Genomic DNA, 17,034 nt, shown 5'->3' on the forward strand with positions numbered 1-17,034 from the left:
GCCCGAGTGGTCCCATATCAGACCGAGGGCTGATAAGCCATAATTGGTCCCGAGGGTTGATATGACACGTTATATGGATTTAGCATGCAATATTCTATGTATCATATATTTAAAATACGAGTATTTAATATGTGACTTCAATTCATTTCAGAATGTTTCGTGCATGTATATGAACTTTTTCTTTAAAATCTAAAAAGAGCCAAATTTAGGTCATTTTAAAACAAATTAATTCGACAACTTTTAGAGCAAGTAATATATTACATGTATATTTCAATAAAATCAAGTTAATTTACTTTAAAACGTAATACTTACGTCATTTCCGGTTTGATATACGTGACATATATATGGGTTTTCGGACCGGTCTTTGATATGGAGTATTATATAACGTCACCTGTATCACACAGTGCGAAATCAGTGTATTTTCTACCAAGTGTATGACCAATGTATCTTACAGCATTTTTATCCTCCGATTATTGGAATTTTTGTGCTGTTTCATTTTAAACTGTGACCCACATGTGTAAATATGTTTGATATAATTCACTCATGGCCGTAGGAACCGGGGGGGGGGCACGGGGGGCCGTGCCCCCCCCCCAAATAATTTTGCCGATATATAGAATACTATAGAAAACATAACTACTGTATGATTGTGCCCCCTCAATAATAACGTCTGATCCTCTTCTTCTTTTTTTTTTTTTTTTTTTTTTTTTTTTTTTTGCTTGTCAAGGAATTTTGGTACTTGATAGTGCCCCCTCAACTGAAAATGTTTGGTTGTGCCCCCTCAAAGTGAAATTGCTTCCTACGGGCCTGTCACTTGTACGGAAAGAGCGTATTTTAAGTTTTTAGAACTTTTGCCCGACTTTAAGGCAATGAAATATTTTCAAATCAAACCTACTTATTTAAGGTTGTGTGGGCTCTATAATTGATGATTGTATTGTTCCTTGAAGGTCTCTCCGCAACTTATTATTTCCGGTTGACGATATATTTTCTTTTTAGCGTGCTCATGATTAATTTTATTATAAACCGTCAGATATATGTTCACGGACAATTGCACACTTCTGAAACTAGTATTACCTCAATGCACCTTTCTCTGCTAAAAATAGACTGCAATCAACAGGCTAAAGGCTTCGGTCATTCCGCCGCAGCTTGTCCCTGCAGTGTGTCTCTGGTGACCTTGTTAATTTCTTATTGTCTAGCTTGTTTGTGTATTGTCTCGCTAATGTAGAAACACGTTATAGCTTTTTCCCCAAACCGTTAGTTTATTGCATGATCACTGCTGGGATAGCCATGCTTAGGACCTGGAGTTTCCCACTGTTTGCTCTCGTAATATTGAGTGTATTCCATCAGCTGATTTTGAAGTCTTTGGACTGTCAACGTAACGAGTATCTGTCTTTGTATTATGGTCGTTCTATGGTGGTTTGCAATTCTTCTGACGATGATGTCATTAAAATGGATAATCAGGTAGGGGATCCCTCAATTGTTTGGTTTTAAACTGTGTAGGAAAATGTCAACAAAATTTTTTATGTAAGCTGCAATAAAAATGGTGATGTAGAAGAATACATTGATCTAATTAATATAAAAAAATACCTTTCATCATCAACATTTTTCCAGAAATGCACCCCACGTAATTAATGTCGTATGTAACAAAATAATAAACTAATCATCTATTATATTAAGTTTTCTTTGAACATGAAGAACTTGAAGGAAAAATTCACATTATGTAATCTAAAAATGAAAAATCAAAAGGTGTATTGTAATTGTCATTTACATAAATATAAGTGTTGCGCTAAATAAAGCCTAAAGGCTTAAGGCAGTCAGAATTTGGAATACAGTTCACACTTTAAAAAAGAAATACTCCAGGTTATTCAGCGTGTAACAAAGGACTGGTGAATTCGACTGCAAACTGACAAGATCTTCATATAGGATAAAAAAAAATATAGAGAAGATTTGCTGTACCTTAAATACATATTAGTCAGGTAGGGTGTTTGTATCCCTTCTACAGACGTGTGACTCTCAAACAGGCGTGTCAAAGTGATAAGAAAAAGCATAACTATGTAACCTTTTTACTGAGAGTAATTTATCATCATTTTAGATATTAAATTGTTAATTATGACAGTTTTTGACATTTTCGTTCAAAAAAAGTGCAAATAATGAAGTACACGCACGAACAGTGGTAATATTTGTGGCAATTCAAACCCAGTGATTTGACAACTTCGACATTTAACATCTGTTAAATGCGATACTAAAGAATCGACAATTTTTATCTTTAAAAACGCGAGTTTTTTCCTAAGAAATTTTCTTTGCCTCATGTTTTTAATTTTTTTTTTTTTTTACATGTTGTATTATTAATTAATCTCTCTTTGCTTGTGTTGTACCGTTTATGATTATATTTAACGTTATATAAGTTATTAACCTGAATAGAATACTTGTGCAGGTGATAATTATGACCAGGTAGGTATAACTGTATATTGTCCTCTATGTAGGTCTGCTCTTACCGTTGGTGGACAATACAGCTATATAATTATATTCGTACAGTGTTCAGATCAGAACCATAATAATCACTAAATGATCTACACCGTAGTGTAAATATTGCGATCGAGAACAGTGACATTTTCCTATTGCTCTTTTTAAATGTGGATGAAAGTTTCTTTTATCTAAGGAGTCTTCTGAAGAATAATAAGAATATTAGAATGTTTACAAAATTTTAAGTTTATTTGGACATTTGTTGATTTCGTTTTGATGTTTTGTAGGGTTTTTTAATCAAATGTACATGCAGAAGTAATTCTCTAATATCGTGAATCTAAATATCTTGTAAAGTGAATACATGTATGTCTGCACAGAACGGGCTAAGCGTATGGTTAACTATAATCATTTATAAAGGATCTTATGTACATGTACGTGTAAATATGTCTACGTCCTATAAATAGATAAGGTATATTTTGGGCTCCTGCTGGATTACTGGACCATTTGTTTAGTGATGTCGCACAACGCATTTGATGTACAGCATAAGCACCTTTTTCTGTCAGACATATGTACACACAAAACTAGAAATCCAGCTTTTACACCATTTGTACACCTTGATTTATAAAACAACCAACCAACCAAAAAAATATAAATAAATAAAAAGTAGGAGAAAAACATAACAAACAAAACAAAACAAAAACCAAACAAACAAAGCAAAATAAATCCAAGGACAATTGATTGATATCATTGCCCAAGTCCTTACATATACATGTATGTAATTATTAAACAAGGAAGTGTTGTTAATTTAAAAAAACCTCCGAAACATTTTAAAATGTTTGCAAAACAATAAGCAACACTGTCCTAAATTTATCTGCATTAGAGACGTCATGATACAGAAAATGCATCAGTAAAATGAAATAAAGCTTTTCTTACAACCCATTTAAAAAAAAAAACTCTTTAAAAATGTCAAAAAAAATTGAAATCCCGCATTTATAAGACTCACGTTGATAAAAAGAAAATGGCGTACTTCCTAACTCACAGATTTCTAAAATTAGCTACTTTTGGTAGAAAATGTACTTTCTGTATTTCAAACTGATACTAAAACATTAAAAACAAGGACCATGTGACTGGTTTTTTATAAGTTCAACTGAAATGCACCGAAATGAGATAAGGCATCAAGAAATCGATGTCGAACATTTCCTGAATTATGTCAGACGACTTTTTTGTACATTCATTGTTTAAAAACTGCGCATTCTCCGTCTGTGTCGTCCGGGGGATCAGTATTCCGATGTTGTCAGCGCAGATAGTAGACAGCCTAGAACCGCATAACCCGGTAAGGACAAGCTAGCATCAGTTACTGATAAAAAATGAAAATTAGTGGATAAGTTGACAGCATGCAGCCTTTATTATGTCGATAAGTGTGTACTCATATGGAAACTAATACTTTTTTTTCACAATATTAATTAAATTTTGTTAAGTATCTATTCATGGAAACTGGTATGATGATTTCAATGTTGATTATTGTTTATTTAATTAAAAGATTTTTGAAATATATTTCTTTACCTGAAGCAATATAAGTATCTTTGTTACGCATCGATCATTTATGCAATTGATTATGATATATTTTGATAAAACTTTGAAAATGAATCAATGTGTATATACATATGTACTGTTTAATGTTAACAAATGAACTAATACGAAATGCCCCGTTAGCATACATGCTATGCATTCTTCATTGGAACTGACGTCTATGGCAGAGTAAGCCTCTTTAACTGTATATTAATAACGTGCACGCTTATCTGTCAGCAGAGGTACATGACATGATATTTGTAGCAGAATAAGTCACTCTTGTCATCTCTATCTACTACATAATTCCACTCATATGGCACACTAGTTGTACGGAAATTATGAAATTCTTGTTACAATTAGCAGGTGGGTTTAACTTTATTACCTATTTTTTTTCTCAGATATATAAACAGGTCATTTAAAATTATCATTGGTGTTCAAGAAAGAAACAGAGCATATTAATGACGATTTTTGTTTTATCTGTTTTATGCAAGATGCTATAATTCTGGTAAATAGTGAATACAAATGCATTGTTAGGATCTAATGCATGAAAACAGTTTAGAAACATTTCAAACTAAAAAGGGAGCCATTTGAAATGCGTCTATGGTACTGTGTTGTTCATAACTGGAATAGTTTCAACTGTATTCCTTACCACCTTGGAAGCAAAAAACGTAGTATTTGCCCCCAAATTGTGGTCAGACGTCTCAAACGACAAATTTCTTACTGAAGTAATACTTCAGGCATTGACCATTTGTAATTTCCGCTTGCGTCATACACACTTGAGCAATGAGTGTTGTCACTCCAATGGGACATCCTCTCGTAATCAGAGAATGTCTGATGATAACTGTAACCTACAACCTTTAACTTTTCAACAAATTACTTATATCCTAGTTTCAGCTAATGTTTCAAGACGAGGAATAGTTAATCTTAACATACACAGGCAAAAGTGGCTTACATGAATTCATGTGTAATAATTTCATGTGAAGTCTTTGCATGAGAAAGAGACGAAAAAAAAAATTGACCTAACTTTCATATGAATTTTACATGAAGAGCATAAAGATCGTGCAAAGAAAACTTCACATAATTTTCAAATAAAAAGATAATCACAGGAATATCATGTAAGCCACTTATCCCTGTGTCCAGAGAGTGATTGCAGATTTGGTATTAATAACAGAAACACACCTTTTTTATTCAATTCAAAAATTATTTCTGTTTTCCTAATAATATTGAATCAATGCACTATACAAATCAATTGTTTCTTTATGTTAGTATTGAAAAAAGCCTAGAAACATTTAAGATATCCATTGTGTTTAAGTTTAATTATGAGAATGCTTGTAGGCCCACCTCGATCACTGAACCGACATCTTCCACACGGTAAAAATGAACCAATAAATTTCACTGTGATTAAAGCACAAGTTGAACAACCGGTCAGATTTCTTTCTTTAGCTCAAAACCAGTGGTTCCAATAAATCAATCAATTTCAGTCACCTATTGTCATCGATTTTTGGATATTGATGCGCGGATCACTTGATCTAATGACGTTACTAGATGTGTCGGTTAGTCACAAAACTGCCCTATATCTTAACGTTTCTTAAATCCAGCTCCGAGATTTTCGAGTCTCTAACTTATGCTTGTAATTTTTTTGAGGGGGATGATTGTAATGGACAAAGCTTGTATATCTTTTATTTTTGTTTGTTTGTTTGTTTGTTTGTTTTTTGTTTTTTTTGTTTTTTGAACAACGAAACTTTAAAATTTGATGAACAAAAGATAAATGTTCAATTCTTGAACTAATTTTGTCTCTAATTCAGCAAAGTAAGAAATATTTACTCAAAGAGATAATTTATTATTAATTTGGATTGATTCAGATTCATTATACATATGCATCCAAATTCTTCCTCTCTCATAATATATAATATTTGTACGGCACTCGTCGATGTAATAAGTGCATCACGATGTTGTACATTGTACTTTAATACAACTTTTCAAATCGTGCCAAAACCCTGGATGTTGTTTATTATAAAGATATGTATATTTAATTAAATTCAAGATAGTTTTTGTATGTAATTCGACAGATGAAACTTTCAACTTTTTTATGAAATTGGAAATAAGTTGACCTTATCCCCTGATATCTGAGATGCAAGTAAACTATTTTCAGATTTGCTGATTTACACTAAGATAAGAAGAGGAAGTGGATAAGATACAAACCCTGAATTGCACTTGAATAAGAACTCTACCTCCTCGGTTCTTGAACCCATGCTGTAAATGAATGTTTAATTTATTTCAGTTGTTGAGTAAAATGATTGTTCCAACACACATCTGGAGTCTGGCCCTGTCGGTTCTCAACCTCGTGTCTCGTGTGGCTCTATCGGACTCGTACTTCAAAACCCGGTTACCAGGTAAGCCTAAAGTTCCATTTATATTTTACATCGTAAGCTTATAAAGAATTTCCGAAATAAAAGAATGCCTCACAGATTTGTTTGAAACTTGGCAATTGTGTAGAACCATATCCAAATCAAATTTTTTAACCTGCAGCCTTAAAATTCCACTCTCCATGGATTTTGCTGTACGATATGAATATAAGCTAGCCTTTATGCAAAATTAAAAAGGAAAACTCTCAGAGTGAGATCTCATCAACAGATACTGGTATACGATTTAAAATGTATTGGAACTGCATATGATTTTCATTCATCAGGTTGTGTGTTTACTTTATATCCCCAAAACCTTTGCGAGGGGATAGCAAAAGGAATAAAATTGAAACCCAAGAGAGATTCTCCTTATCGCATGTTGTTTGTTGTACAATGGTTAAAGACAAGGTGTATTACATTTCCGCAAATTTTGAAAAATTTCAATTTTACATTTGGTAATGTTTCCGCAAAATAATATATAGCTATTATTGTATCTATAAGCACCACATTTCCGCAATTTACCTCTAGTATATAGTAGTAGCAAAGACAAATTTGACATTCTGTGTAAAGAATATGCAAAATACACGAAACACAAAACTACCAGAACTTTCGGGTGCAAATTTGGTGCCTGAACAGAGATATTCCACACCAAAATACCCGACGGCGGCTGTGACAGTACATGTAACTTTAACATAAAGAAAATATCATGTAGTGCTATTTCTACAGCTAGTGTGCATTTTCTACCTATCAAAAAAAAAAAAGAATTGATTTTATGCAATATCATATTAACTTTCATGCGTACATTTTTAATGTGAAATATGTTATCTGTGATCCAGGTAAAATATTTTGAGAAATCTTAATATTCTTTTTTTCCGGAATTGAAAAAAAAAATTGTTGAATCGTAACTTTTTTGCGGAAAGGTAATATCTATCTAAAAAAAAGTACTCTTTCGCCTCTACTTTGCCTGTAGTCCGAAATATCTAACGTTTTTCTGGCTTTTTTGCGATTTGATATTTTACATGCCAGGAAAACGTCAGAACCGGCGCCATTACGAAAACTGGGAATTCGCCGCTTCCAACCGGAGGCGGCATTCTCGGGTTGATTTTCGAAACTTGCGAACCGAATTAAATGTCAAACTCGCAACTTATCAATAGTGCAATACTTTTAGTACTCACCAACATCGTTTTTATGGTTCGTTTATAAAGTATACAATTCGATGAAAACATTTTATCTGACAGTCGAGATTTGTTTTCATTTCGTGCATTTTAATTGCAATTCCTGTATCGAAATGTGGAGTGGTGTTTTCTTTTCATCGATATTGGTGAGTACTAGAACCATTGTGCTATTGATAAATTGTGAGTTCGGCATTTAATTCGGTTCGCAAGTATCGAAAATCAACTTCGGTTGCAGACGGCGAAATTTCCAGTTTTCGTAATGGCGCCGGTTCTGACGTTTTCCTGGCACGTAAAATATCGAAAAAAAAAAGCCAGGAAAACGTCAGATATTTCGGACTACTTTGCCTGCAGCTGACACCACATAACAATTTCAGCAATCAAACGCTTCTTAAAATAGCACCTAAAGGAGTAAAGTGCATTCTTAGTTTATCAATTTATTAAATTTTGAAGGATTTTTTTCCCTCTTGATATTCCATATTTCTTTCAAATAACATGAGCTGACCATACGGTGTTTGAATACAATTTCAAAAAAAATTACTTGTATCTACTGGATACTTTTCAAAGGCATGAAATTGATATATATATAAAGCATGAATCCTTTTAATTTTTATGAATAAAATAAATTTCTAAATTGCATGAAATAAAGCTGCAGCGAGAATTATTACCTCAGAGAAATAAAAAAGGAAGAAGGCCAGAATCACTTTTAAAAAACTCGCAAGGCAGAAATAATTTTCACCAACACAATCCAAAATACACATTTTCATCTCTCAAATTAAACTAAACTCGGTGATTGGTGTTATACAGTAACAAGTATGTAATAAGTAATTTATCATTCGCCGTTGACAGATTACCGTGATCACGCATGCGCCCGTGAGTGCGAGGAGGACGGTACCCCCTTGACTTGTCAGTACGACTTCACCATTGAGTATTACTACACCTTAACCCAGGCCTGTTATGGATGTCCCTACAACACCACAGACTGTTTCCGACCCCACTGTGTGGCTGGGGACGGAGTATCCCGGGGGATAATGACGGTCAATCGGATGCTGCCTGGTCCGGCTATACGGGTGAGTAGTCATATGAGTCCTGGGTGATGTGAGTTAAAAGTCAAATAAAGTTAACATCAATAAAATACAAAATTAAAAAAATATATGATAATAACACAGTGAGTTATCGCAAAGAATATTTAAATGTACGCAGATGTAAAACTATGGGGTCACTGAAGTTCAGCTTGAGCTTTAATCCATCAGTTATGTCCCGTGGTTTGATGTTCCGTTACGATAAGGTAGAATTACGTACTTGATCAGGATCTGTCTATGTCACTGAGTGCGCAGACTTTATTCATTTCACAAAAAAGTAGTAATTTCCAGGTGAAGGTATTTGACAAATCTGTTTCTTATATTTCACATTGAAAACAATAATGTGACTCTGATTATAGTTTGTTCACAGGAGAGATTAGATTTTGAATGAATACTTATTTCATTTATCTTTAATAATTTTGACACATCATCAAAAACAAGTTACTAATATGATAAAAGTTTCAACTAAAGATAATATATTAAACACTGTGCCGGATAAATCTGCCACTTCCAAAGTGGCAAATCGGCGCCCGCCAAAGTCTTAGTTTACATAAAATCCATATATACCATGAGATAGACCATCACTTACAGAGTTCAAAACTATCTTTGTTACAGGTGAATCTCACCTGTCAGGTGAGATAATCACCTTTGAAAAGAAAATTCCCATGGGAAAAATAAAGTTCCTATAGGAAAATTAAAATTCCTGAGGGATATTATCAAAATCCTATATATTAAATTTTTAATTACTATATTATTTGGATCAAATAGCGAAGAAGAAAATTTTTCAAGCCACAAGACTTTCGAAAGATCTCTTGTGGAGAAGTATAAAAAAATCTTAAATGACAACAAAAAATCTTTATAAGTACTACTTTAGGTTGAATAACAGTTATTTAGAATAGTTGTAACCCTCTGCTGATGTACTTTATACCTTTGACAGGTGTGCGAGGGAGACACGATCATAGTAAATGTCAAGAATAACTTGGAGGGAGGGGAGGGTACTGCAATTCACTGGCACGGCATCCTACAGAGTAAGACCCCCTACATGGACGGCGTGGCCATGTTGACACAATGTCCCATCAACCGCCACTCAAAGTTCCAGTACAAGTAAGCAAGAGAACTGATTTTGTTGTTCAGTGAGTTTCTCAGTAAATGTAGTATAGGTTATTGATTATGGCACACACACTTCTAGATCATCTCTACTCTATAGTATTCCAAATGTGCTCATTTAAAAAGAATTATAAGTCATAAACACCAAAACTCAAAAATGAATATTTTTTTAAGTATTCAAGATGTCCGTAATTTCTTAATTAGTTCAAGCTGAAGAACTTATCGGTTTATAAAGGGTTTCGGGCTGAAGAACTTATTGGTTTATAAAAGGTTTCGTTTACAAACTTTACAAGGAAGGGAAAGCGACTTAGGTATGATTAAAGCCTCTTGTTCATTGAGTTTTTATTTGAATAATAAACAGATTCCTTGCTGAAACACCCGGTACCCATTTCTGGCATGCTCATGCAGGTTTACAAAGAGCTGATGGAGTGTTTGGCTCTCTTGTGATCCGTCAACCAAAGTCACGTGACTATCACTCGGCTTTATACGACCATGATTTGCCAGAACACTCCATCTTACTCAATGACTGGATCGGCGAAATGGGCGCATCTCGATTTGCCGGTCATCATCATGCTATGACAGAACACTTACCAAATTCTATACTAATAAATGGTGAGTATTTTTTAAAGTCCTGTAATGTTTACGAATCACCTTTTCATTCTTACATATACATGTACTAAAGCCAAAAATTGCTCTGACACAGTCCCTATACTACATGTACGTACTTTGTTTCCAGGGCGAGCAACTCTGAAAACATTTCTTCCAAAATCAAACACAGAGGTCCATAATGGCCATGGAGGTCACATGATGCCAATGGAAACCAATGGACATCAACTAGCTGGACATATGATGCATGATTCGAATGGAAATCAACATGCTAACCACATGATGGGAGACACGAACAATCATCAGATGGCCCAAGACAGCAATGGTAATGGTAACAGTCAAACAACAAGCAGTGACAATGAAAATTCAATGGACTCCCTTCCAACCACGAACCCAGCAATGCAAAATATGCACAGCATGCATGATATGCATAACATGCATACAATGGGAATGCCAAGTGCACATAATGACCACACCATGGGTATGGGTCCTATGTCAATGAACAACGGAGATCATAGTATGCACAATATGAACTCCATGGGCATGAACAATGGAGAAGGTAATATGAACATGAACAATGGGGACAGTGAAATGCCAAGTGGTATGGAGTCTCTCACAACACTTTCGAACTCAGATTTAGAAATGCTTGTAAATTCAGAACATCAGATGCACCAAATGCATCAAATGACAATGCGAAGACGTCGAAGTGCCAACGAAAACACTGTCACTGTACCAACAACCAGTGACGATATGGATAAACCTCAAGAACACGTCCCTGTCCAAACACCTCATGCCGTCTTTGCTGTTACACATGGTCAGCGCTACAGATTTAGAGTTGCCAGCAATGGAGTAAACAACTGTCCAATAGAAGTCTCCATCGATAACCACACTATTACTGTCATCAGCTCCGATGGCACACCTTTCAAGCCCGTCCATCTCCAGTCTTTCAATATATTTGCTGGGGAAAGGTACGACTTCATATTAAACGCTGATAAACCAATTGGAAATTACTGGATTCGAACCCGTGGTTTGGCCGATTGTGGACCACAGTATAATGGCGTAAGTCAGACGGCTATCCTTCGATATGAAGGCGCCATGCCGATGTTTCCAAAAGAGTCTACAGAATACGAGGCAGGGGAAAGACCAGGAATGGTATATTGCACTACTACATATACTTTGCTCAATTTTGATACCTCGTGGAAAAAAAGATGTATAAAATCATTTCTATCCATTTCTTACTTTTTAGAAATTAAATCCATTCAACCAGAATTCAGATTTGAACACAATGAACGTGGATCGACTGGAGTCCTTAATTCCAGATGACATTTCGCTCAAGGTGAAACCAGACAGGGTACTTTACCTCGCCATGGACTTCAATTTTATCGAGAACTACCGGTTTAACGATCCCGACTTCTACTCACTGCAGCATATGATGCATAAAGGGGGGCATGGAGCACATGCCCATCACATGTTTTCTCCCCAGATCAACAGAATATCTTACTCTGCCCCTCCCTCTCCTCCACTCACCCAGTACACAAAAGACTTGGAGGTCCGTCCTTTTTTTTTTTTTACAGTTTACTAAATATTAAGAGTAAATTTAAGTCAAAACAGATTTTTTCACCCTCAGAATAACAAATTTTTAATACGTGGAAGTGTAAAACAAAATTCAGACCTACATACACGCCGTGTTACTAGTATACGGTAGTCAAGAGTATTGTGTTTCATTTGCAGGACATTTTTTGTGATGGAACATCATTCAAAGACAAGAACTGTAAGAAGGAGTTTTGTGAATGCACACATAGAGTCAAAATTAAGCTTGGAGAGGTGGTAGAAATGGTGCTTGTAGATGAGGGTAAACACATGGACAATAACCACCCCATGCACATGCACGGATACAACTTCAGGGTTGTTGCCATGGAAAAGGTAGAAGTTTGTGACACCACCTATTGAAACAAGATGATTCAATTCTGATTTACATACGATTATTCAACAACACATTATAAAATAATAATCCAATAAAAATCCTGTTATGTTTTATAGCTGGGGAACATGACCTCTGTTGAACACGTTCGATTCATGGATGATATGGGGCTGATCAATAGAAAGCTTCATAGGGCTATCTCAAAGGACACAGTTACCGTTCCTGACGGAGGTTATACCATTATTAGATTCCACGCCACCAATCCAGGTAATGGAAGATAGTAGAAAAAGTTGTTATTTTTTCAATATATTTTAATATTTGCCACCTTCTCTTCCTATACCCTGCTTTTTGTCATGCTATAAACGTAATATCACTATTAAAATGTAGTACATTTAGTTTTCGGATCGAATTAAGGTACAATTTTGGATTCTTTTTCCCCAGGATTCTGGTTATTTCATTGCCATATCGCCTTCCACATGGAAATGGGGATGAGTATGGTCATCCAGGTTGGTGAGCCTGAACAGATGCCAAGACCGCCGCCCAATTTTCCGCGTTGTGGCGACTGGACTCCAAAGGAGCAAGCGGAAAGCGACGATAATATCTGCCCCCCACCACCACCATCCGCTAACTTAGCTTTTGATCCACCCACCTCAGCTGCACCACCCACAACTACAACCAGCTCGCTACCCCCCACTGAGGCCATTACTTCAACAGTCCCACCTGTACTTATTCTATTACCCTTTATTTTCAAACTTAGCTTCAATTGATATCATTTTTATCAGAATTCAACATGTACACTACATACACTATATTATATTTTCGGATGAAATCCCATTTGATCAGAAATCCATTGATTCAAGAAATCCTATATATACTATTTAATCTTAATCATAATTTAAAATGTATTTTTATGGATATTTTATATTGCATGATATACAATATGATTGAACAAATAGAGAATGTCATAGTGGTTTTCAGAGAAAACCTATTAAAATGATAATGTTTTGTTAGTGCATGACTAACATGTTAACGTACAATATTGTAGGAATCCTCTACCCCAGTAGTGTTCTCTACAACCGGTATTTAACTTTTATCTATAACACCTATGTGTTGCTCATTATTCGTGCGTCTGTGTAATTGTGCATTGAACATTTTTTGCCATATTTGTCTCTATGAGCATAATGTGTCATGCTTTCACTTTTGGAATGACAGAAAACGCTTGAATTGAAGCTTTTGGCACAATTTCTTTTGGATTATTTTTAACAGGAATAATCTTGCATGCAAAGCAAAAGCTTGATTGCTGTTAGTTCGATCTGCCTACCATGTTGTGTTATAATGTTATATGATTTTGCATTGCTACGTATATATATATGCAATTTTGAATATTTTCTATTCTTACGAAATGAATCATCTTAGGTTTTGTTGAAAGAAAAATGTTATGTGTTTAACGCACTTTGCATGTATTAGAACCCTAGCTGTTTGTTTTGTGTGCTTCGTCCTTTAGTGGTATCGTTGGGTTTTGTCTCTTAGCTGGAAATGGGATCCATTTGCACAGTCAAAGCTCAAAAGACGCGCAAAGGTAAGGTCCTGCAGCTGTATAATCATTTAATCGTTGCCATTATCTAGCTGACCAGTTTTTGAAATATATATATATATCAGTGGAGAAATCGTGATTTGTCAATTCGTACTTAAATCCAAACATTGAAGTTATAAAAACAAAACGATGGACAATATATTGGTATCCATACCTTTTGAAGGAGTTATTCTTACGATTTGTTTATTTTTCCTATTATTTGATCATGCAAATATACAATTAAATTTTGCATTTTTAGAAAAATAAACGATAACAGTGTTCTAGAATAATGGTTGATTTTTTTTTTATTTGTGATGAAGCATAAATTTGGTTGCTGGGTATGTTAGATGGTGGTGGTTAAAATGACACTAATGTTTTAAGAGACGCCTGCACAGAGGATGTTGACAAGTATAACTTTACTTTTCAGTTACATCAGATCTATCTGGGTGGAATTCAACAGACAACTGATGTAAATCTTAAAGACGTCACACTTCACTATGCTCTGCTTGTTTGGATGACAGGGAAAAAGAATTCTATGAAGTCCCCCAAAACTTCCGCTCTCGTAAGAGATCACGGCCGCCATAAAAATATGACTGGAATGAAAAACAAGCATCACAGGAAACACAAAAACATCCTAAGTGGTCACCAGAAAACTAATGAATCCAATCACCTTTCACACAAGTCGACACCCAACAATCTTCCATTCATGAGCATCAAATCAGCCAACGTGCCAAGTTCCTCAAAGAGTAGTATGATCGAGTTAACGAACTTACCGAAAATGATAGTCCCAGCTCACTACATTAAGAAAATTATTTCGGACCATCCTTCAAAGTCTGTCAAAAAGGGACATCGGCAGCAGAGAGGCCCCGGAAGCAGAGAACGTATTGGACGGTTGTCAAGTTCTATGGGAAAAATTGGCAAGAGAAACATCACTGTGCATGCTGTAAACAATTATAAACAGACAAAATTCCGCGAGCGACCCAGAGGGTTCCCTAAACCTTTGCGAAATGGACCGACAGTTCTTAACACTATGTCTTCTCCAAACTTAGATAGACATACAAATGATCTACAGAAGACATTGCCAATGAGAAATAGAAATCATATTGATCATTACCGGAAGTTACGAAACCCATCGACTTCACGACACAGAACAAGTCACGGTTTATCCCGCATGAGGCGTGACTTGGTTAGAAGACTTCAATCAAGGTCATCGGATCCATTATGATAAAAATATTATTGAACACAGTGGTAAAGAAATCCAACCCTGCTACTCAAAACGAGATGCGAGACATACGACACAAAGTTACTGGGGAAAGGTCGACAATCTGTCGAATCGTTGTCGTTCAACTCAGAGGACGCAAGAAACTTGGTTCAGTTTGTCGATAACTGCCGAAAAGTGCTAGGAATATGAATTACCAAATAAACGAAGTGAGCAAACACGTCGGTGATTCCTGTAGATTGCTGCAGAAAGGACGTAATGTTGATTTTGTTTGTCAGCAAAGAGATTGCTGGATTTTTTTCAGTTGCATTAGTGTTTTCTTTTATCTCATTTTTACTTCAAATTAAAGCCAGTCATTTTTTTTATTTACCAGTTAGTTGCTAGTTTTTACTAACTATATGTAACTATATGCATTTTAGATTGAATGTCTAGTCAAATGTTAATTTGCTTGACGATCACATTCTCAACTTTTTCAAGATTTTGGTTTACATGCACTTATATTTTTGAGTGTTGTTGAATATTATTATACTTAAATGTTATTCTATTTAACATATTAACATATGCTTGCCCTCATTATGGTGTTATTTTCAGGCATACATTCCTTCAAGTGAGACCCCGGGTCCCTTATTTATTTACTTATATAGTGCTTATGTGATTGACATAATTCTTTTTGCTTTATATAGTGATATCATAAATATATCAAATCACGTGTGCTTGTAGATTGTTGTATCCATTTTTGAAAAGTCATGCTATATGTTATCCTTGTTTCATATTTAGTATTCGAAATTTCCGATTATCTTTTTTTATGTTGTTTGTGCAATAGAATAAATGGCACTCTATCTGGAATATGTAACACCATATAATCCATTACACTACATATAGCTTATTTTTAGAGTTTTCCGTCTTCAGATGAAACTCTTTTATTATTATTTGTTTTACTTCTATTACAATTTGTTTACTAAATTACAATCTCAAACTAATTTTGGAATTGTCAACATTTATTTCAATAAGAGCAGCAAGCTGAATTGTGCTTCCACTCCATAATATGCTGTTTGCCATGAGAGACTTTTAATTTATATTTTCATTTTTCAAAAAGCATCAGTATATTGGTGTGAATTAATTACCCGACAATAGTTCTTAATGTTAATTTATTTCCTTTTTTGCATTGCAGTTTGCATGTCCAGCATTTCAGATATTGAGAAATTCAAAAATTGTATATAATCACTTTGTTTATAATTAATACCAGTGAATCTCTTACAGGTCTCTAATTATTAATTAGGCTTTTCAACAAATTGCAAATTAAAATTTTCAATTATTATCAACCTATTTTTATTCTTCAAGAACGACTGGTGTTGAAAGTTATTCCAAAAATGTAAGTTACTGTTCAGATTGACATGTAATTATCATACTTCTCCACAAGGAGTGAGTCGTGAAGCAAGAATATGAAAAGAGATGGTCTTTGGGATTCCCAGAGTAATATTACATGTACAATCAAAAGGCAAAGGGAAAATATCGAATAATAGGAGATTATCAGATATAAGTGGGTAATTAGTGATTTGATATACAAATGAACCTAGAGAGTATATAGACGAATAAAGGGTTCACTTTAGTTTATCTACTAGTAATCCACTTCCTGTTGCTGTGCAGATCTGTCCTTCCCACGTTATCTCCTTCATTTTCTGTCTATAGCTGCTTTCAGAACCTCCATCGATTACCTCAAAATGTCAGTAAACAGGTGAAGATCACCAAACTTTACTCAGTTCCTTTGAAACTTTTAAACGGACTACTCGGAGAAGTTTAATCAAATCCATATTTTGATATTTTGAATACAAGCTAGTGCTTATGTAATTATTTTTACACCACCTCGGCTGACGCGTCGGTTGACAATGGTTTTCCTTGGGGTGTCATTTTCAACTGTTACCC

At 34.9% G+C, this 17,034-nt stretch overlaps 1 protein-coding gene across 2 annotated transcripts; it reads left to right on the plus strand.

Annotated features, from left to right (window-relative positions):
- The first annotated feature begins 1,222 nt into the window (after positions 1 to 1,222).
- On the plus strand, positions 1,223 to 16,429 carry LOC133172595 (uncharacterized). 2 transcript variants are annotated; one of them, XM_061307521.1, is made up of 12 exons: positions 1,223 to 1,458; positions 6,311 to 6,422; positions 8,453 to 8,673; positions 9,623 to 9,789; positions 10,154 to 10,404; positions 10,529 to 11,550; positions 11,645 to 11,947; positions 12,130 to 12,321; positions 12,439 to 12,586; positions 12,761 to 13,041; positions 13,365 to 13,398; positions 14,320 to 14,494. In XM_061307521.1, exons 1-12 carry the CDS (start codon positions 1,264 to 1,266, stop codon positions 14,358 to 14,360), a joined length of 2,967 nt encoding a protein of 988 aa, XP_061163505.1. In that variant the 5' UTR covers positions 1,223 to 1,263; the 3' UTR covers positions 14,361 to 14,494. The 2 variants fall into 2 exon arrangements, with proteins under 2 accessions (XP_061163505.1, XP_061163506.1); XM_061307522.1 differs by lacking the exon at positions 13,365 to 13,398 and having other exon boundaries at positions 1,231 to 1,458; positions 14,320 to 16,429.
- The last annotated feature ends 605 nt before the right edge of the window (positions 16,430 to 17,034 follow it).

Source organism: Saccostrea echinata, unplaced genomic scaffold (genome assembly GCF_033153115.1).
Source record: "Saccostrea echinata isolate AGI-Se365-2 ecotype Australia unplaced genomic scaffold, CSIRO_AGI_Sech_v1 ptg000054l, whole genome shotgun sequence".
NCBI lineage: Eukaryota > Metazoa > Mollusca > Bivalvia > Ostreida > Ostreidae > Saccostrea > Saccostrea echinata.